We start from the raw sequence: 22,980 nt of genomic DNA, 5'->3' as shown, positions 1-22,980 counted from the left end.
CTGCCAGAAGAAATAAAAAAGGGAACTTATACTGCAAATAACATACAAGACCCAGGTAAAAAAGGTACGAAGTACTGAATCCCAGTGCTTTACTCCAAAGCTTTCCTAACATGAATGCTTGTGATCACATTAATGACGCGCAAACCAACGGACCAAAATCTTTACACCCCAGGAGCCTGGGAAAGCCTCACTGCGTTCGCCACGTTCTTACGCCGCTGCCGAGCTGCACCCTCCTCCGGCCCTGCCGCTGCGGGGAGAACGCGAAGGCAGACAGGCACCCTGCGCCTGGCCACCTGCTTCCAGCACGTGGCTCGAGATACGCAAGTGAAATTTCTGCCTCGCATTCAAGTGCCCAGGGGCTATCAGGTAGTCAGGAACAAATCCTGACACACTACTTGCACTCCGTGAACCGTCTAAGTGGCTTCATTTAAGTACGTATTAAACGCACAGGCGTGACAGTTCCAAGAGAAATCTAGTAGCCCACCAGGCTGTCCATTTATAACATTTTCTTGTGATATTATCATATTCAGTAAGTGATTAAATAAGGATATCTGAAATTCAGCTGTCTTCAAAACATAAAAACCATTCGGTTGCAAAGAAAACAGTTGTATCATTTGGACTCTACAATAATTGCAAACAGTCTCTAAAAATCTGCAACACTCGTATCTGAGTGTACACTGTCCATTTTATTAGAATTTTAATAGTCTTGACAGATGTTTGCAAGAACTCTCACCTGCAATATATTCATATTTAATTAAGAACGATGAGCAAAACAAGATGGAAAAGACTAGAGGTCATTAGACTCCTTTTTTAAAATAAAAGAATATATATAGGAGGTTTTTTCTCCTATGGGCTTATTTGCATTTTACTTCCTACTTGCTTTGCCAGTAGAGCTGAGTCTTGACCTTCAGTGCAGCTGCACTGCCAGTCCTGCCAACTGTTAATTGTGCTGTCTTACAATACTTCTACCATTTGCACAAACAGAGACAAGAATGACACCAGCAAGTTAATTTTCATTCCACAGCAGGAGCTGAACTCCACCCTACAAGGGTGAAAGGTGTCTGAGTCAACCCATTAAATTTCTCCCGTCTCCTGACACCTCTTTAATTTCTCATTTTAAAAGATGTTCCTAATTATGTCTTTCAGGAGTTGAACCGAAACTTTCCTTGTAACAAAATCAAATCACATTTCTTTTGACAGTCCAAGCGTATATGGTAACAAATCTTGTTAATGGGCTTTTGCCATCAAAACACAGAACCTTTAACTAGTCTCAAATCTTAGAGTATGCAAGTGTTGATTATCGCAGCCAGTAGAAGAAAAGCTGTTGGGCGACTCACGCTAACATTATGTACAAAGTAAATAGAGCTAAAGTATTTAACAGCTATAAAGACATCTTTTTTGGATGACCTGTGAGCACACACAGAAGAATATAGCGCTTGCATATACGAGTGACACACGTATGAACTAGAATAAAAATGCACAGAACCCCACGGGAGCAGGCGAGGAGCTGTGGAGGCTGGTGACATCTACAAGTGGGTAGATAAAAGGCGCAAGTGGAAAATGAGCAAATTTACAGCAGCAACTAGAGATATTGCATGACATGTCTACCGTGGTGGGCAACGCTCTGAGGACCCTCCAGCTGCTACGTCTCCTGCCCATTTCTGATACGACTGGTATGCAGATCTCCAACTAAGGGAGAAAGAACGGGCAGAAGAATTTAGTAACAGCGATCCCTAAAAGTTCGAAAAAGAGCAGCTTGGGCTTTACAAGGCAACTAGCTGGGAGAACAGATGGTGTCTGGCCATTCACCAATTCCGAGGCAGGTCTCAAGTATTTCATTAATGCTGAATTTGAAAGCAACTTTGCATGAATTTGTTTCGTCCTTTGTTCTTTGCCCTGGAAGGCCAGCTGTAAAATAATTATAATTTTCATTTATTTATTTTCTGAAAGAAAAAGGAAGCAAAGGCCCAACAAGAATTCTGCATGGAAGAGTGCCCAAGTTTTAGACTGAGAATATATCGGATGAAATTTAGAGCATAGTTAAAATGGTCATAAAAATATAGCGATAAAAACTCTGCTTCAAAGTAGAAATACTCACAGCGTACCACATATCATCATTTAGAGAATTTTAATCTACAAGGTGTCTGGAAATAAATGTAACAACACGGCGCATGAAGTGAAAACAGTTTACTTGATTCAAACTCAACCTTACCTGTTCCTGTTCCAGTTGGATCACCTCCTTGGATCTGCAGAATTAAAATTAAATCAATAGGTTACATATATATCTGTGTGAAATACATTAGTACAAGCCATAAAAGCCAATTCTGCTCAATTTTCTTCTTTCTATATTGTGTCATGTTGACAAGTTAGCAACAAGGAAACCATTACTACTTATTTGGAGCCTCTTTTATCAGCTGCCTGTCATCTCCTACGTTACTGATCCAAGAGCAGAATGACAGTTTTATAAAAATAATAGGTCTCTTGTGGGTAAACAGGGAAAATAAACAGTCTCAAATGGGTTAACCAGATCATCCTTTTTATTACGTGCTGAGTTGTAACCTGCTTTTTAACTGATGATGCATTGGTTTTGGAACTGAAAAGGCTTTATATTTTGCTACTAATCCTCCACATGATGGGAAGGCAAGAAATGAGGGAATATGGAATATTTTCTGTATCTGAACCTGTATTTCCCAGTATCCCCCTCACTATCCGCAGTAGGGAAAATCCTCATGTGAAACCAATCTTTCCGCAACAAAATTAATCACTGTATATAGATGCAGGATCCACACAAATAATATTCTATATTCTAATGCCAGTAGAGGGAGCGTGACATGACTAGTTTCACAGTAGTAGCACACAAGCCCAATTTTAATTGTGAGTTTAACTATGAACTGAGATATACAGTGCCGTCAAAAGAAAAAAAGCTTTTTTTAGGATGACAGGATGGAACGTAACATTCAGTGTAGTCCCCTGAAAGATGTGCTCTGCCTTCAGGATCAGGTTGTTAATTCTTCTGAAAGGAAGGTACAGGACAGCTACAACACCCTAAGCTGCCTGGACCGTACCCATGTAAAGAAAGCTCTTTGACTACCAAAGTCAACTTTCGGGCTCACTAGGTGCTCTTTAACTCCTTCACAAAGAAGGCCTGGGCACCCGCCCCTGGAGCACGCTCAGGAAAGGATGATCTGACAGTATCCAAGTACCACCACCTGAAACAGAAATTCAGCTGCTGTCTGAAGTTTCATCTGAATGGGCTTTCAGCAGGCCACAGCATTACTTATCCAAATTAGCACTTCCCTCTCTCTCCTCCTGTTCATTAACCACCCACCCGCAGCCTGGCGAAGATAACAAGAGCCTTGCCAAGGCAATGACTCTCAAAGGCTTTGTCTGGAACGCCAGCAAAAGCACCACGGAATGCAGTGATGCTCCAAGTGACAATATTAGTCAGAGACAGTCGTTAGTACGACTAGTAAGTACAAATTTAGTAAGTTAGGACAATCCTAGTTCTGATGGTAGATTTAATATACATCTATTGCAAGTTGTCATGCACAGAAGAAACTAAAACGGAATTAAGCTAAATAAATATTTTGAGGACATCACATATTTGTTCAATACAGGATTTGTTCAATACTCACCACAAAATTACGAATCGACCTGTGAAAAATTGTCCCATCATAATAGTTCTTCTTGCACAATTTGATAAAGTTTTCACATGTTCGGGGCGTCTGAAAGACAAATGGAAGCCCTAATTAAGGAATACCTTTAGCAATCTAATTGGTCACTACACCGTTTACAAGAATCACTTTTCATTTGTGCCTTGCAAAGAAACAATCATGCAGGACTCCTGAAGAGGAGTGAGTCTCTGTCTACAGAAAAAAGATATAATATATGCTCTTTTAAAGTATACTGGAGACACACACACACTGTGTTAAATAAATTAAACCCAGACTTTCCAATTAGCACAAAGAAGTGTTCAACACTAGCTCAGACAACGAGAGCTCCCAGTAGACGTAATGGTGGTGAAAGCAGGTAAGCTCAGAGACTTTCAAGTAACTGGGTTCCAGCAGCGTATCATAATCCTGTTCCAAAGGGGGACTTCTAGCACTGAAAAAAGTTCATTTCCCAGAGTAAGAAAGAACCTGACTTCCCCGCGCCACTATTTCAAAGTGCGCACATTGAAGCTAACTGGGAGAGAAGAAGCATTTGGTCCTCTTCGCCACTTGGAACTAAAACCAGGAATGACCCCACGAGTCACCGGACCACAGGAAAAATAAAAAAGACAACTTCTTTTCAAAAATCTAAAAAAAAAAAAGGCAAAAAGCTAAAAGAAGCTAAATATATTGCCCACTTCTGATTTGCTCTTACAGTGCAAATTAAAGCTATTTATTTGACTTTACGAGCCACGGCATTCAAACAGTGCCTTCTGAAAAACTTTGCTGTCTACCTAATTATCCTTCCGCTGCACTTGTATGGATTCTCTTCTCTGCAATGCCAGTACAGAAACAGCCTGGGTTTGATTCTTGGACATGTGTGCCAGCCCCACTGTGGATTATGTGCATAAATATATTCCGGTTTTACAAAAGAATACATCTAACTAATCTGAGTCGTTGCAAACACCCTTATAGTTCTAGGCGCTTGCAAGCAGAGCCCAGCACGAGCCGCGATGTCTGCGGGTGCCCCCCCCCCGCCCGGCAGCCTTTCGGGAAGGCCCGGCCTCGCGGCACTGGTACGACGTCAAGCTTGGTCTGAGCTGCAGAGAGACAGCGAGACTGAGCCACGCACCCCAAAGTGACTTAAAAGCAAAAAAATCAGGCAAGCCCAATCACAACTATTTAAGGCTGAAATAATCTCCGGCTTTTTAAAAGCCGATCCATACAAGTATTCACCCGGAACCATACAGAACCTCAATTTTCTGTATTTTCTCATCTGAAACGCTATCATTCTCACCCCTCTTCACTGACACTGAAACGTCTATTAATTATCCAAACAAACTCTACCTGCCGTTATAAATTCTTTATAATGATTCCTTCTTAATTACTCTACACGGATATAGAGGACAGCTGTCAGCTGGGCCGTAACGGGAAAAATAAACACATTCTAATGCAATGTTACAGCACCCATTATCTCAGGTTTCCTACAGAATTCATTACTGGGTTAAAACGGTAATGGTACCATAATGCGTTTATGGTAGAACGACACTAGGACATGTATTTTGGTAGCATCCTGAGGGCAACTTGTAAGTAAATATATCCCATAAAAATGGTTTCAAGCAATAGGAGGTTTTCCTACAGATTCAATGTTTATAGCAAAGTTGAAAATTTTTCTTTGAATTGGACATATATGCTTGAAAATAATCTTTGCACCTAATCTTTCAAGTAAAATTCAGCCCCTGAAGGATCATTTGTGCAGCGTATGCTTCCTTTATAAGACAAATCGTAACAGCCTTGATCCTAACGTAGTGCTATTAGTTATCACGCATGAAAAATGTCAGTAAGGATAAAAATAAGTTTAAAAAATTTCTTTATGCATCAGAAATGGAATCAGCAGCTTTTAGCCCAAGGCACTTTATCTCATGAGAACCAAGCACTCTTTGGAGAGAGAGACATAGTTAATAAGTTCTCTGGGGGGAATACAGCAACCTGTAATTAATTTTTTAAGAAAAATGAAATCAGGCGAAAGATTGAGTCCCCTAGGAATACATACCAAACCGTTTTAAATTTGCACAATGTTGATAACCCAATACAGATTTCCTATTTATTTTCAAAACATGATTTGTAAAATATACATCAAAAAAACTGGCTCTAGTAATGTATTTTTTATGTAGGACCTATGCTGACCCTTCTCTCTAAATACATTTCTAGTTATTATATCTTTTCCCAGAAACAAGCTTTTCAAATGCAACTGCAGAAATATTTAGTATACATGCAATAATCATTTCACTGCAAGGCTTTCTTTAAATAATTGCCACCAAATCGGTTCCCATGGTCACCTCATGCATCATACAGATACATCTGGCAGGTAAACAGTTCCTTAGCAACATTACCATTACCTTTTACGGTGCTTTTTAGTAGACACAAATAAAAAGGTTTGCATTCAACCAGTAATAAACCCCAGTTTCAGTCATGCAGTTGATCTAGAATATCTGGCGCAGATTATCTGATTTATTCAAAGCAGTTATGTTCTTGCCAAATCTCACACTGCCAAGCACATTTCGGGGACTTTTTTAAGCAGCATCCTGCCAAAGCAGGAGAAAAAGGCTTGAGGTTAATGGGGAAGGTGTAGATCCTAAGTAATGAAGTTACGTTCTGCACGGACCATACAAACACAGCCAGTCTTTGAAGTCTTTGTTCCAACTACAAAGACTGATGAGAAATAGGTATAAACAAACCTGACTTTGTTATTTGAGTGTAAGATCTTGTGGAAGATGTCAGACTGGCTGTCTTGGAATGCAAAACTGTCTGCTTCTTCAGAAACTTCCTCCACACCACTTGCCTCACACGTTTCCGCAGGAGGAAGGGGTGGGCAAGGCACCGGGCGACGCAGAAGTGCAGAAGGCAACGCCGGTTCCTTGTTGCCTCATTGCTGACAGTGGACTCCAGGCTCTCCTGGTACTTCTGGCTGTTCTCGTCTCAAATTGACCTCAACAGCAGCAGCTAACTTCTCCCTCTTTATTCCTTTTACATTAAGCAGGAAATGTTTTAAATTACTTTAATCTGCTGACTGTGACTTTGGCATATATGTAAGAAAGTCAAGGGAAAAATGCCACCTTCATTTGTTAACCTCTTGATCTGAAAGCCACTGACAGAAAAAAGGTTATGTTTTAAGACTGCTGCAACATCTTCGGAGAAGGATGCAGTGATAGTCCTAAGAAGTCAAATTTAAAGATTGTGGCAGGCTTTTCTCTCCGAAGAGGGTGGTAGGACAGCCCTGAGAAATCCTCCTTTTCTTTGGTTGTCAGGACCACATAAGTGAACGCAGCGCCTCTGTATGAAGTTCTTCAACTTAAAGACACTTCTCTCTCCGAATGACACACAGTAAGGAAAAAAAATACCTTATTTATACCAAAAATGAATCTCCTGCTCCAAGTATGCTCCCCATTTATTTTGTAGATGCCAGATAACTGTCTTTCAACTGTTGAAAATTCACACCCAAGACAAGTGGTAAAATTTTAATAAATGGTTTGAGACAGGAATCCAGAAGAGTACTTATCCCAGAACGTGACACAAATGCTTTGCTTGGCTCACAGACACGTATATTTAATGGGGAAACAGCCCAACGGTCTTCTAATTATGCTTAAGTCTCCATTTAGCTAACACACTTGGTAGGTAATTCTACATGGAAATACCAGCACTCTACTAGTTACTAGGCCTGGACAAATTTCAGAATTGAGAAGAGATTGCTACTACGACTGTGCAAACACTACGGTGACAAGAGGCTGATTGTGAAATCACAGATACTGGGAAAACACTAAAGAAAGAAAGAAATATAAAATTAAAAAGAAACCCAAGCAAACCAGAAAGAAACCCCTGAGTCCTTACTATGAAGTTCTAGAAGAAATGCAGATTTTATCTTGTTCCCCTTTTAAGCATTAACCGAGCCAATTTTAGTTTCCTTTTTGCCAGCAAAGGTGGCTCCAAACCAGGCAAAATGAATCTCTCTTGCTGCATCCCGAGACCTGAGGGGTAAGACTAAGCAAGCCAGGTCACTATCTGCCTTCTCAGTTTGCGGCTCTCCTTTCTCGTCAGGTAAAATGGGTCATTACATTTGTAAAAGTTACCTTAACTCAGAATTTGTATTGGGCAGCCGACGAGCCAAGCAGAAGCAGATTAAAAACCTGCGGCACTCCTGTTGCCAAGGTGCGGGAGATGGGAAAAGAGAGGAGCTTCTGCGTCGTTGCCATGACTGCGGGGAAGAAGGCTTTGCTATGTGAAGAGCTAATCATTTCAAAATGATCCATCCCTCGAGGATCTGCATGAACCTTGAAGAGGAATTTCACACTAAGCATTCAGAAGCTGTCATTCGCACATCTGTATCATTTCCTTGTGCTAATTCCACTTCCTTTTTATTTCTTTTTGTCTCTCTAAATTGGATGAACTGTAGTAGTTGCACTAAACTACAGAGCCTTTATATATGCTCATTAACCCTATGTTTCAAAGCAGAAATAATCTGAAATAATGAAAAGCTTGTTCCTCGCAAATTAAAATTGCATTCTACAGCCTTCATCTTATCACACAAACGCCAGAATCTCGCTACTAAGAGGCATGAACTAGTGATGGAAATTTCTAAAGCTTCAAACGAAGCCTGCAATTTTTTTAACATAGATCTCCTTTAAAATGCAAGGTGGATTTTGTTTTGCTTTAGTCCATTTACGTACTTTTTTTTTTTTTTTTACACAGCATTTTCACTCTTGTAATTGTTCATTCCAGCAACTCTTCTAATGCCTGAGCCCATAAAGGTGTGATTTGGTAAGGTTTAAACTCAGTTCTGCCCATCCCCTTCAATCTGCAGTCCTCGTAGCCTACCCATCCCACAGGAAAGAACTCGCCCTAATAAAAGCTTGGCTTTATTTAGGGTTTAGTCAGAGGCAACTGTAATGGAGCAGTTTTGGTAATCACCATGTACCAGGTGCAAGCGTCTGTTCCCTCCACTAAGTCACGGAAAGAAACGAGACGTATAAATGTTCCTACCGCGTTTCAACTCAGAATACTCTCCTGGAAGGCAATTTAAGCTACCCTGCTTCACTTTGCACCACGGGACTAGGAGCACACTCCATTTGTTTCAGAGCGAGAGGGACAAGAAAATCCAAAACTCCACAAAGCCCACTGCGAAAGCACGGGGACAATTTCACTGCGGGAAGCCCATGACATTTCCTGCTGGAGAAACATCTATTATAGACCCGAACACCACCCCCTGCCCGCTCCGCTTCCCTGCTAACAGTTCCCCTAAGCGCCAGAGGCGTGGAGCCGGTGACAGGCTGCGGTGGCCAACGACAGCCGCCTAGGGTGGTTCAGTTCAAAAAAGAGACGGTTCACGCAAAGGACAGCACGCCCAGTCCGGTCACGGAGCGAGGAAACGCGCGGTCAGTTTGTGATCTGGGATCAGAGGGCACGGTTCCAGGGGGAGAGCACTGGGAGAGGGGAAGGCATCGGGGCACTGAGGGGTAACACACTTGGCCAGGCTCTTGCTGACATTAAAAAGAATCAGAACGAGCAAACTATGCCTCAGGTAACAGATTGCTGACTTGACAGCAAACATTTGCCTATTTTGCTGCCTCAAAGCCTCAAAGTTTGCTCAGAACAAAGAGCAGAATCATTGCATTCTCATTACACAGAAACCCACTATAATTTAATTAGCTATTTAGCAAAGATTGCAGCAGATAGCTAAATCGCACTTTTCAAAGGCATTTCTTCCACAGTACTGACATTAATGATGCTACCAAAAACTTTTTCAAAGTCTAAGCAAGATGCTCAGCTTAGACAAGATGCCAATAAGAAAATGACACGCTCCCATTTCATTTTTCGCTTTTTTGCAAATACAGGGACAATCAATCAGTTCAGCTGAGCACAACTCAAGCTAAACAAGGCATCTAATTCACTCTTCTAATTTGTCAATGTTAACTACTAGCTCTCCAGAGGCACGGCCGTCATCCCTAGCCGCAGTCATTACTTTTCCTCTCAACTTTTATTTATTGCAGCGGTAGACAAGAAAACAATCCTCTCCCCCCGTTCGCGCTGTCGGTCCCGGAAGGGTTGAGGAGCTTGTCAGACGCTGTGGGGCTGGGTGCTGATGAGGATGGGGCTGGCAAGCACGACACAGCACCCCTAGGTACAGCCTCAACAGAGCACAGCTTTAATTGCTCGAGCGACCTCCGCGGCTGTCAAACTCGGAGTATCGCAGGTCCCGCGGCGGCTCCCCGGCATTTCGTCAGTCTGCAACGGGCACGTAAATGCCACCTTTTCGGAAGACGCAACCTGTAAGCGCTCCCACAGCGGGCAGCGAAGCTCTGGTAGCTGCCAGCCCCCCAGGTCACCCCGCTCTCGCCAGAGGAGCCAAGGGACAAACAAGGAACGGGCAGAGGCAGAGGAAGAGCAGCGGCTGCGTAACTCCAGCCCGCCCGCCCCATCCTCGGGTCCGGGTCACTAAGGGGCAGACGCAGCCGGTGCGGGACGCCGGCACCGTCCAATGTCAAACAACAAGCGACACAATCCAATAACAATCGATTCCCGCCCCAGATCCAGCTCGTCGGGGAGGCGGAAAGGGCCAAACGTGCAAAACGCCTTCCCACCAACTACCCGAGGACGAAGGCTGCCGGGAAACTGCAGCCAGCCAAGGGCAGCCAGCCCCGCGGGCAGGGAGGGGCTCCCAGGGGGGTGGGCGAGCACCCTCCCTAACCCTCACTGCCTGTCCCTTTCAGGCTCGGGCAGCAGGGGACTCGGGGACTCCCACCGCCCCGTCCCTGCTGCGGAACAGCGCTGAGGACAAGCGGGCCACGGCAGCATCCAGAGAAAGCATCTCCTACTAACATCCTTTCTCCCTCCTCAAGCGCGGGTGTTATGCCCCCAAAGGTAAAAACATTTTAAATATTATCTAGTCACTTAAGAGCAGCAACCTGTTAATCAATATGGCTGCACAGAGCCATTTCACTCCCAGCCGCAAAGAAGAGCGACAGATCTGTCTGCTTACAAATGCAGCAGAAGGAGCAGCGCTTGTCCCCAGCTGTTCTCCCCTGGAAAAGGACGGTTTCGTTTGTTTGCTTTTAGTTTCTGTTGACAAGAACTTTCAAAGCTGAAAGTTGCAGCTCTTCCTACCATGACCTACTCTGATGAAAAAAATACGAAATAAGCCATTTACAACCATGCCAAGACCGCTGGACTCCATCCCTACACCCACGCTGCTGGGTGAACAAGACGCCGGTAAAACATCAGCCGGTTATTTGCCAGACAGTGCCACAGTGACGCTGACAGAAAGCGAGCAGAATGGACGTTCAAATCAGAAAGAAAATGAGAGATTGGGAAGACTGGGGAACCTCGTCATGCCAGGAGGCCAAAGGAGTTTTTCAGCAACTCACTTCTTTCCCACTGGAAATGGATAAGAAGTTTACAGGCTTCTGATCTTCGGAACAGTCCCTCACACAAAAGGAGAGATGATTTCAAAGACCAGGGGCTGGATCACACATTTATAGATCACAGGCATATTTAACAGGTCAGAGGGCCTCAAAAGATTAAAACATCAGTGTTTGTAGAATAATGGCTTCTTCAGATAGTTATGCCAAGGCATCATCATTAAGCAGAGTTTGCCAGGTCCTAAAACCTCAAAAAGCATTTGTGGAGTGCTGGATGGAGCTTTGAAATCCATCTCGCATTCTTCTTTGTTATGCCAACTTGCCCTTAAACCTTAAAGTATTAAACCTGAGAGAGACGGGCGAATTGACAAAAACTGCCACGGCAGTTAGGGATTAGTATTCCATTACCGCTACTGGCACGTGCTTAACCACCAGACCATTACCCCGCAGCGACCGCTTGTGCGAGGAGAGCTCGCAAAGGAGAGAAGGGAGATAGCACACCAAACCTCCTGTTCCTCACTTCGACGGGGTCTTCTGGAGTGTTAAGTTTTTATATATATTTCCATAGCACCATGAAAATAAAAAAGTACAAGCGCTAAACAAGAAAGCCTCAAAGCAACCTAGAGGCAAGAGGAGGAATTTTTATTCCCTTTCACAGGCGCAGAGACTAGCAGCCTGCTACTCTCTCTATTCTTATGCAGGGCTGCTGATTCCAACAGGCAGCCTGGGTTATTTGTGCAGCCTAACCCCAGCAATCAGGCATCTACGAGAGATGTTATTGCCTGGGAATTCAGAAATATGCCCATATTTATTGCTCTTTGTGAAATAACAAATGGGATGCCACCGATTTAAAAAACAATCTATAACCAAATGACATAGCCACATCATGCAGCAAGTCCATGGCAAAGGCAGAGAATTCAGGGTTTAGCAGCTCCTAGTTCTCCGCTCTATCCATTGCACCCCACTGCTTTCCTACTCCCAAACCCAAGTCAATTTGACTTTTTGCACAGGGTAAAGCCTCCACCCTGTCTTAAGAGGCTGCTCCACCACCTGCAAGGTATAACTGCATCCCTATAGTCACTGATACAGCAGAATACATACAGATGATATAGACAGTTGCTCCCAGCAGCATCCTGATTAAAGCAGCTAAAAGGACTTGAGGAGATTAGAAAAAATCACAGTAAATAAAATACAAGAAATCCAGTGACATTCGTTGCCTTTCATCAGTTATTTTTTCATGATTTATTTGTTTGGCGATGCATAAGACTAGAGCTGAAAGAATAACACTTGTTGGATGCTGTTAAATCGTCTGTACTCGCCAACATTACTTCTGGCAAGTAGAATTTCTGTAAATTTGTTTCCAATTAGTGTATACAACAAATGTTGCTTATGCCCAGCTGAACTCAGCTTCCTGGAAAATGTCCCTAACGAATGGCCATCTGATTCGTCCCCATCAGGAGGAACATACTGTATCTGAATAAGACGACTGGGAGAAAAAGGAATGGCAACAAAGAGCACGACACACACCGCTACGATGCAAAGAGAGAACAGGAGTGTACCTTTGCTCATTTGAGGCACAAATTCAAAAGGATGGAAAAAATCCAGCTTATCTTCCAAAGTCTTTATTGCCTTTTCTCAGGTCAATGACTTACACCACACATCATCTTTCTGGAACCTAAGTGAAGTTTTCTGGTGCTCTAAAAACGCAGAAGATACCTGGATTCTAGCCCTATTTCATGCTCTTTTTCTGAATTCTGTCACAAAGTAACTGATGACTTCAATCACGCTGCAGCACTGATTTCCTCCCCTGGATCAATACAAAACATTTCTTGATTAGGTTTTTGGTGCTAGGAAGAATCTCATCACTATCAATCTTACTGATTGGCACCTTAAAGTACTAGTGTATGAAGATCCCTAGATTTATTTTTAAACAAAAGTTTCCACGGGTACATATAGACTGAACTCCAAACAATCCATGCTGCCAGATAGCTCACAAAAAACAGGGGAAAGAAAGAACAGGAGACAGAAGAGCTGTGAAGGGAGAGGGAGTAAGAGCTCAAGGGGGTACTGAAGGCAAAGAGGATACGGGGTAGACTTCAGAAGCAGTGCAGACTGCTGAGAGCACAACTGCAAGAATATTTTGCTTAAATAGGCAGCCCATAGGCATGAAAATACAATGGAAGATTCAGTAAGGTTCAGTAGGACTCTAAGACAGCAAGTATGCCACTTGCTGTTCTCTATTTCAGCAAGAAGACTTCACCTCAAAGTGTATATTGAAATCTAACCCCTAAGACTATTTTAAAATGTAATTTGAATGTTGCAAGTCCTACCTCCGGACATGGGTATTCATTTGTCATATTTATATAGCAACTTCATCCTCAAGCTTCCTAAAGCATTTCACAATCATGTAGTTGCAGTACTGTGCAAATACAACCACTGCTAGGGCGGCTTCCATAATAACCAGAGCACAGGATATCGCGCAGCGATTAAAAAAAGGAGCCTGTGGTCAGGGCAAGGCAACAACCAGTCAGGCAGCGTTCGGTCTTTCAAAAGAGAAGCTAAGCACCACTGTAATATGGCTTATAAATCATATGCTTGCTCCTGCAGTTGCACTGCTTGAGAGAGTAGATGAGTAAATTCCCCAAATCACACGTATTTTGGCTGAATTCCAACAGCAATGACAACCTAATACTGCTATCCTCTCTCTCATTCCCTCAAGCAGCACAGGTCTGTGTGTTGCATCCAGGGGTCCCAAATCTGCTGGTGATCTCAGTGTGTATCATACAGTGCTTTGGGCTGAAATTTGTTTCTCCATTTCTTTCTGAAAAGCCGGGGTACTACCCATGCCAACTACGTTAAAAAAATCACGAAGCCTGAAAAGTCAGGCACCAAAAAGCCTGTGCAACATTAATTCGGGTGAGCATTATGATACAGTCCAGTTCCCCCGACTGCATTCAAGGACCTTACCCACATTCCACATTTCTGCAGGAAAACCAAATCCTGCATCTAAACCATTTCACTACACAGTTCCAAACAGCTCCCAGAACTGGTTCAGCTTGCGCACTGAATAAGCCAGAAGAGCTGATAAAAAACTCAGCTTATGATTAATTAAGATGATTACCATGCATATTCACAAGCAGGGTGAACTGGATGTGTTTAGAAAGGCTTCATTTTGGCATTTCCCCATTTTCTGTGTCTGTCTTTGCAATCTCAATAGATCCACTGTAGCTGATGTGTGTGTGTGTGTGTATGTTTGTGACCTATATATGTGTTACATGCTTGTAAGATGTTTGCTCTGTCTGCACTGAGCTACCTTATGTGCCTAACCTCAGTGTGATTCAGGAAAACCAAAGTCAGAAGCACAAACTCCTTATATAGTAAAGGGAGAAAAACAAGCGCCTCCCGGAAGAACTGATTTAATAGACCTAGGATGACGACCTAAAGTGGATGTTGTGAAAACCTCCTTAAAGCAGCAAGTTTTTCCTACTTATTCTAAATATATATCTTTTTCCCCTCTGCAGTGCCAAGGGTCTGCTTAATTCACACAGACTGAGTCGACACAAAGAAATGAAAGAAACAGATGGCTAGAGGCCAGCGTTCAAGCAGGTCTGGCCGCGTAAAACAGCGCACGCTTCCCATGTGTACCTGAGGAAGCAGTGTGTGTGAAAGGGGGATGAACAGGGATTCGTCTGGAACAAAGGAAACACAACGCGTATCATACAGGAAGTTTATAATGGGCAATTGAGACTGGGTCCTCAGGACTGAGTGACACTGGCCACACACGTGGCCAAAAAACCCACGCCGATAAGAATAGCTGCAGTCAGCCTGCATTAGCCAGGAGCCAGTTTGAGAACATATGGCAAAACAAATGATTCAATGCAATCTGCTCATTCTGCTGCTTCCCCCAAATATTGCTGTACTAACATCCTCTGCTTTTTGCCTTATTACATAGTGTTACTATTTAAGATCACGGAAAACACCTGTAGGGCTGACAGGGACCTACAGAATTGCTAGCATGATATGCTGCTGTGGAGGTTCTCATGCTGTTTCCATAGATCAGCTTGAGCTGCGTACACATATCTTGCTCCACACTCGTGCGAGAGAAAGGAAGAGAAGGGAAAGCTAGCAGCCTTGTCCTGTTTGCTCCTTTGTCCTTCTCCCAGGCAAAAAAGGATGCATTCTCCCAGTGCAGCTCTGGGTTTCACACCAGGCACCCCAGCTCCTAGCCAGCACCACTGTCCTTAAATTCTGTGAGGGTCACAACAAAGAGAAGTTGTACCATTTAAACCCCTGTTCACATCCTTCAACTTCCTAAAACATCTACCTTCAGGCCTATAATCTCCTGAGATAAAAATCTCAGTAAACAACAGAAGGTTTGGGCTTTTTACATTGAAAACTTTTTTCCTTTTATAGATGTGGTTGTACACATAAATAAGCCAGCACACTAGCAAGCAGTGACGTCCGAGACATCAGTGTCGCCACAACTCATCCGTCTATCACAAGTCTTGCCATGTTTATTATTGTAAGAGCCACAGATTTCCCCCAGAATCAGGCTGTATTGACTATAAAAAAACTCCAGTCCATTGTTTTTTAAAATGAACATCTACATCTTAATGGCAAAGGGAAGAGGTTTGAAAACTTGAACCTTAAAAACTGAGGAAGCAAAAAACATATTTTAAGGTTTTCAGTTAGGTTTGTTCTGTAAAGCTCAGGATTTAGAAGCCAATCTAACCATTCCTGGGGATCTTAACTACATGTACTCAGGCTGACAGACTGCTCTCAGTTTCACTGAGATTGTTTTCCTGGTTCTGCCAGTAACCTGCTGTGTAACCTTGGGTTATTCTCTCTTCTCTGTGCTCTTCCTTTTTTTTCCTCTCTACCTTTCTTGTCATTGTCCGGGTCACTATAATCCTGACCCTTTGAAGCTCTAAACATGTACCTTGACATGTTGTAAGTAGTCCACTAAAATGTATGGGACTACTCACAGAGAACTTTTACACATATAGTAGTATGATATATAAAATAATATATATACACATTTTACAATGGAGTTTCGTGTATGTATGAAAACACACCAAAGCAAGTGAAAGCTAGTTATTTATCTGTATCTATTACAACTACGCACTATTCCTTTCTTTGGACATTTCCATTGCCGGCTCCTATTCTGTTTGTTATCTAGAGAGATTCATCTTATGGGGCACACAATACCATATCACAGTGCAGCTCCAAGTTTAGGTCTCCTTTATTAGTGTGAAGTCGCACATAGCCCTTCTTCTTCACATATTTGTATCTCACAACATCTTCTTCAATAGCAGCTGTATCAAAGCAGAAGACAACAATTAGCTCTCTGGAAGCTTACCCATTGATCTTGAGAAATTATCAGAAAACAAATTGCTAGATTCTACTGTCTGACCTCTTCCCCTGGGGTACTGGGTCTTCAGGGATTGCACTCTGCAATTCATCTATGATAACCTCACATTAATCTCTGTGCAAAACGCTTTCCATTATAGAAAACCACCAAGTCCTCGAGAGCCAACAATATAATCTATATTTTTAAGTCACAGAAGCATGCAATATTACAAACTATAATTTTCAAGTAATGTCTACCAATCGCAAACATTGCTTTGAAGCCAAATTGTTTCTTGTCAAACTTGGAAGCCAAGCAGGTAGTCATCAGTCAACCACAAATTGCTGACATATGAGGACCTACCCAGTTCTGAAAACAAACGAAGCTAAGTTACATTACTGTACAGTAAGTTACATTACGGAAACATTACTGGAAAGTCAAACCAAAGGATCAATCTAGGATGTTTCCACTTCCACTTTGTCAAAATGTCCAGTTAGTCAGATATTTTCAACACTCAAAGATCCACCTGCAAATCACTGTAACCCACCAAGTAAAGGAACTGAACTTGGTAAACGTAGTTTTAGCAACGTATTCAATCTTTGCCTAAGTGTGTGACATACTTCTAAATTTTAGTGCCAAAAGCCAGACCTTTCTGTTCAACTGGGAATCCTAATCGCTCAGCTATTTAATCAATATTCAAATTAAATAAATTCTGTACATTACTGTTTAGGCTGGAGAACGAAAGGAAAACTTTATTGTACTAAAATACATTTTTGTGTAACCTTGAAAAGCGGTAAATCAAAAGTTATCACCACAAAATTTGCTGTCATTCTAACCAATGCCAGGTTAGGCCAAAAAGGTGGTAAAGGTTTTGTATGCTGTTTGAGGAGAGATTATACCCCGTTCCTAACTTGCATCAGTGGATATCCCACTTTGTGGTCCCTGGGCATAGAAAATACCTCATTAATTTCAGTTCAACATAAGTAACTGCCATTCAAAGCCGAAGCTAATTCATAATTGCTCCATTATTTTCAGAATGAGCTCACTGGAAAGTAAGGATGTATCTGCTCAGGGAATACATTTCCATGGCATCATTCCTGACCAATTATCAATGCATTCCTTCAGTCCTCATAAATGTATGAGGGCTAGGGAGCACACTTTAAAACTGGAAAGCAAATGAACAGGTTGTAGCCAGGTAGTTCTGGTACCTGCTTCGTGGGTAGTTTCAGGCACCATTGCAGTGGAGGTGAAGGAAGCGCTTACTGCTCCAGTGGAATAGTGAGCCTGTTCGCAGAGGGAAAGGCAAGAGAAAAAGTCATTAGATCTTAGAATTTATCTACTAAAGATACTACATAAGCACTAGAAACACACAAATGTCATCCTTCTGAAGGCAGGCTTTCCGCTCTAGCTCCTACAGGAAGAAACAAATGCACGAGGCAGCGATAATTCTCCATCTGTTACCCGTAACATTCGCGCTGATGAAACTCTGGTTAAGGCTGCCCGCGTGCTGAGCTGAAGGGGCTTAGCGCTTCCACTGCAGTTTAACACATCACTATGCAAAGATGCTATTATCAGAATTTATTTGTATGTCCACAGGTGGAGATATGAAAGGAGTACCGCTGGCAAGACATCTGTAAAATTCTCCAACGTTGCTGAGTAAGTGGAAGGAAAATTCAGTGAACCACAGAGATACTGCGGGGGAAAGCAAACCGCTCCCCCGCCCACACACGGCCCTTCTGCGTGCAGAGGCACCGTCCCATGGTTCCCAACGTCTATTCTGAGCTTTGTAATTCTCCTGCAGAAAGGAAACGTGAACGTCACACATGGATTTTGTAGTAAATTACAAAGATCTAATAAGCCCGGAGATAGGTTTAGCGGCTCTGGGGCAATGCCTGTGAAGAACACAGGTCAGGCGGGTGCTCAGTCCGCGAGGCTGCGCTGCACCCTGTGCACGTCCATGGTTATGCCCATCCGCACCATTAGCTGACAGTCTGACTCTCCTACATGTGTAGAGCTCATCGCTGCCTCTTACCTCTTTTTTTTTCTCCCTACATCTTTTGTTTTCGTATAACACTCCGATGCCCTGAAAAAGGGGCAAATGTGATCCTCCTCCTTGGTCACGTACGCTCCCTGATCTGTCACTAAGCCTCCTCAGGAAAAGCCATATGCTGCATTGTTATTCGTTTTCGTGTAAGTGTAATCAAAGCACGAAGACACACACATCCCAGAATTATTAAAGGAAAGAAGAATACTCTGTCTTGCCCATTTCAAACAGCCTTTGATGTAGGAAATCTAGATGCAGATGAATTGTTTCTCTTGACTACCATGAACACACAGTAACATGCACCTGGAAGAACATCCTTTAAAATATTCCACTAAAAATCCTGCATTCCAGTGGAAAAAAAATGGAGAAGCAGCTGTGGATCATTGATATATTTTCACACACCAGAAATTATTCATTGCACTGCCCTTAAGGTGTGTTCTCTCTGCCAATAACTGCAGGAAGCAAGGATAAACAAATTCAAAGCAAGAGATTACAACCTGGGAAAAAAGGTTCTGCCAACAGATACATCATAACCACATCATAAAGATTCTTCCTTCTTATTGTGCTCCATTTCTAAAATGTTTAGGTTCATTTACAATGATTTAACAAGGAGGCACTCACTGACACATACAATGTATTTCTAAGGAATCCCAATATGATTCTCATATTCTCATCTATGACAAATTTCCATGTAACAGAAAACAGAAGGAGCACTGTCTGTTTATACTGCAATATGGCCTCTAAGCTGAAAAACATCTATTACCATTCTTGAGGAGGTCAGACAGTGCCAAACTACAAATTAAGTCAACTTACTGCATTCAGCTTATCCACTTTCTTCTTTTCAGGAGCCTTCATAGTAGCTGCTAGAATATCATCGCCTTTGAATTCCTTATAAAGCTCCAGTAAAGTCTCTCGGGTCTCTGTATTTGTATTTTTCAAATAGTAAGATGGATCTAATTTTGCTTTTTCTTCATCTAGATAACACAAAGTTAAATCGTTCAGAGTTAAAAGAAAAATCTGTTTTGTTCTCCTTCAGTTCATTACATATCTAGTTACACAAAAATCTTCCAGATATTATTTCTACTTTTTTTAAAATAAAAAGGTCTAGTAACTATATTTATTCCTGCAGAAACAGTAACAAATAGCAATGCATAACACTAACGACAGTATAACTTGAAATACAGCACAATAAATGCCAATATGATGAAGCATAACAAAAGAAAAAAACAACTTCCAATCAACTACTGCAAAAATTTCTTTGAAACCACTAGAAATTACCTAAGTTCATGCAAGTCTTGTAAAAATTTTATAGAACAATAAAGACAAGATACAGCTGGGTACAATATAAACTTCTGTCCTTTGTCTCCTCACTGAATGGCCAGGCCCGTGACACAAAAATCCCAAGATGAGATCTTTAATGGGATACCAGGGGGAGGAGGCTGGGGGACTGGGCTGTAGAATTTGATTGGTTTTTTAAATGTAATTTTTTTATTTTTACAAGTTTCACTTGTTCTCTGTCTTGGTATGCCCACTATTTGCTGGATATGAAATATTCCATTTCTGAGATAATATCCACTTATTTTTAGCGGGTAAATAGAAAGAGAGATGCTTGCTTGCAGAACTAGTAGCTTCAAAAAAAAAAAAAAAAAAAGAGATGAGCATAATAAGCATAATAAGACCCAGAAAAACACACCATGCTTAGAATCAGCAATTAGACCTCATTAGAAACAGTTCTAAAGGAAACCACAAGGGCAAAGGAGAGAATTTTTGTCCTTCAGCAATTTAATATTAGCAGCTATTACTAAGCATTTAGCTCTCAAAAAATCACAAAAGAATTGAGAAGCAAATTTCTTTGGTATCTAGAAAGAAAAAAAATATTTTTTATTAAAATAATTTTGGGACTATTTTAGAAAAACCTGTGTCAATCTTTAACTTGGAAGATGTCCACTGTTATCCAGACAGAAGGATGGGCAATACATTGTTGATACACATGAAAGAGAGCCTAGCAGACAGGTACGAGAAGATGTAGGTCTCCTCGCCTCAGTTCGGGTACAAGGCTAATGGACCTTTTGGCAAATTATTTTTCCTCCTCTTCTCACTTCTCTCTCATCTACCTGCTCTTAAAGGATATGGAAAGCTTCCCGTGTTTGCACAGCACTCAACAGAGACAGTTAATGATTTCGCAAAGAATCATGTCCTTGCTTCAAAATTTGTTAACACCTTTTGATGTGAAAGGAACAGTTTCAACAAGTTATTCATGTTTCCAAGAAGCCTTCAAAGTTACCGCTAGCCACTGAGGGACGTCCATCCAGAAAACAGTGCCAATTCCACAACGTTGTCTTTAGAATTGGCATGTTTGGGTTGGTGTTTTCTCAGCCTACCTTCAATTCGTCCTTACCTGGATCAATTACTTTTATGTTGTTCTTAACATGAAAGAAGTTTGAGACATTGAACTTATCCAGGTTTGTTGGATCCTGAAAATAATAGTTAAAAAACCAAATATCAGAGAGCTGGGTAGGCACCCATTCCGTGCAACAGACTAGTATGAAGGGCAGACACCACCATAATCAACGAACAGGGAGAGACAGAATAACTTCCATACTCCCCAAACCACAGAAAGATGAAAAAAATATAAAGCAATCAACCCCAACCGACATCAGCAATGAGCCTGTTCACGGTAGGCTCCTTAGGGATCTGGAATTTAGTCCCAAACATAGTATTACACCTATTTTGCCTATGGAAGTTACCAACAGAACTCAGCTGAGTCTACCCTGCCCTAGTGAGGAGAAAGAACGAGGAGCTGCAATCCCCCGATTCTTTCCTTCCTTCCGTGGTTTGGTCTAAGGCCTATGCAAAGTCACATCAGCCATCTCCTCCTATTTATAACGGCGCGCCTGATTCACACACGCTCTGTCAACTTCTGTCATGCATTTCAAAATACAAATAAACCTCAGAGCAAGCCTTTGCAGTCAGAACGGTTTTGTTCTTTTTTACTAGTGAAACCCGTGCTTACATTTAAAAACAAAAATTACGTTTAAAAATAACAACTAATAATTAAAAAAGGCAACAAGAAGTGGTATTATGAAAACAGCAAAAGCACACAGTCCCTTAACTGTGAGTCTTTGTCCTATCTCCAGGCAACTTTCTGCATAACCTTGACCTTTTGCTAGAGAGAGTCAGACAAGGAATGCCTGCTGGTGATCTAGGTTACGTTATACTATTATCAAACAGTCCTTAATCCTCTTCTTACAATGACTTCAAGGTTTTCTCCTCAAGCTCCTCTGCAGCACAGAAAGGTCAGAACATCAGCCCAGGACACCCAGTCGTTTCTGGAAATTCTATCTTACAGAAAACAATTCAAAATCTAAAATACCAAAATATCGCAATAGTTTCAAGTTCAGGATAAAAACAACGCAGTATATTATGCAAAGAACTATGACGCTGACATGAATAGTATTACCCCAAATAAACTGAACACAGCTCCTCAGACCACCACTGTTGGTAACAAGTTCCGACAATTCCATCTCTGCTAAAAGTAATGATTAGTACAAGCAGAGCTGGTAGCTCCATCACTTATTAAACGATCTAATTACGCCTTTTATTCATCCCTGAAACGGTATGCTTCCACCAGAGAGTGCACTTTTAGTTTTACTGCTGGCAGTAAAAACAAAACACATTTATGGAATCAAGCTGTGTGATTCTGCACCCTAACGGTGACCGCCTGGCTTTCTGCTGTCCCCTTCCCAACCACTACAGAATAATTCTCTGTTGTTTCCTGCCCCTCTGTACCCCTCCGACAGACCTTCATCAAGACATGGACTGCCAAAAAAAATAGATATTTTGTCTTTAAGATCTTGCATTAGAGACAGATGATCTGTAAATAAAACGACTAAGGAATAGGAAATTTGGACCTGTTTTTTAACCGTTTTTGTATCCTCTGATACTGGCGCTCCGGTGTATTTATTATTTATTACCTCACATACATATTTATGCATGTATGAATAGAGATAATTTCAGCCTTGCTCTCTGACGGTCAACAAGACGCATGGAGAAGGTCTGGAGAAAGGGCTCAGTGTCTTTCCAGACAACACAGGTTGCCTCCTCCCAAATACTCTTCAGTAATCATCAGCTGCAGCTTTCCCAGACAGAAATCATCGCCTTGCGCATAAATGTACCACCTCAAAAGGTGAAGGAAGACTGCTTACCCTTCCCAGGAAAGGCAAAAAAATAATCTGTGTATTAATATTAATAGAGACAAATGGATTTATTGCAATCCACATGTCTGCTGTTCATGGCAAAGCTGAAGGGCAAGACTGACTCCTGAAACCGACTTTTCGTGGACAGGAGGGAGGGCAGGAGACAGCGGTAAAGATGAACCAGAAAACACCTTCACTATATTCCTCTAAATAAAGCTTCTTGGTTTACTGATTTATTGATTGTTTAAAAATAAATAAAAGGACATCACAACTGCCAGTGCCTTATGAAACCAAGTGTTTTGTGCTCAGGGTACCACGAGTCAGATTAGTT

General features: G+C 41.9%; 1 protein-coding gene across 3 annotated transcripts in view; it reads right to left on the bottom strand.

Moving 5' to 3' along the window:
* PPIL2 (peptidylprolyl isomerase like 2) overlaps nt 1-22,980 on the bottom strand; it is a 74,795-nt gene that overhangs the window by 24,392 nt on the left and 27,423 nt on the right. For all 3 annotated transcript variants that reach the window (XM_075515776.1, XM_075515777.1, XM_075515775.1), the window contains exons 9-14: nt 20,852-20,927; nt 19,267-19,427; nt 17,618-17,693; nt 16,271-16,377; nt 3,636-3,725; nt 2,213-2,246 (exon numbers count right to left, since the gene is read on the bottom strand). In XM_075515776.1, the coding sequence (XP_075371891.1) occupies nt 2,213-2,246; nt 3,636-3,725; nt 16,271-16,377; nt 17,618-17,693; nt 19,267-19,427; nt 20,852-20,927 (544 nt within the window). The remainder of the gene's footprint in view (nt 1-2,212; nt 2,247-3,635; nt 3,726-16,270; nt 16,378-17,617; nt 17,694-19,266; nt 19,428-20,851; nt 20,928-22,980) is intronic.

Source organism: Mycteria americana, chromosome 13 (genome assembly GCF_035582795.1).
Source record: "Mycteria americana isolate JAX WOST 10 ecotype Jacksonville Zoo and Gardens chromosome 13, USCA_MyAme_1.0, whole genome shotgun sequence".
NCBI lineage: Eukaryota > Metazoa > Chordata > Aves > Ciconiiformes > Ciconiidae > Mycteria > Mycteria americana.
This window is presented reverse-complemented; position numbering and strand designations above follow the sequence as displayed.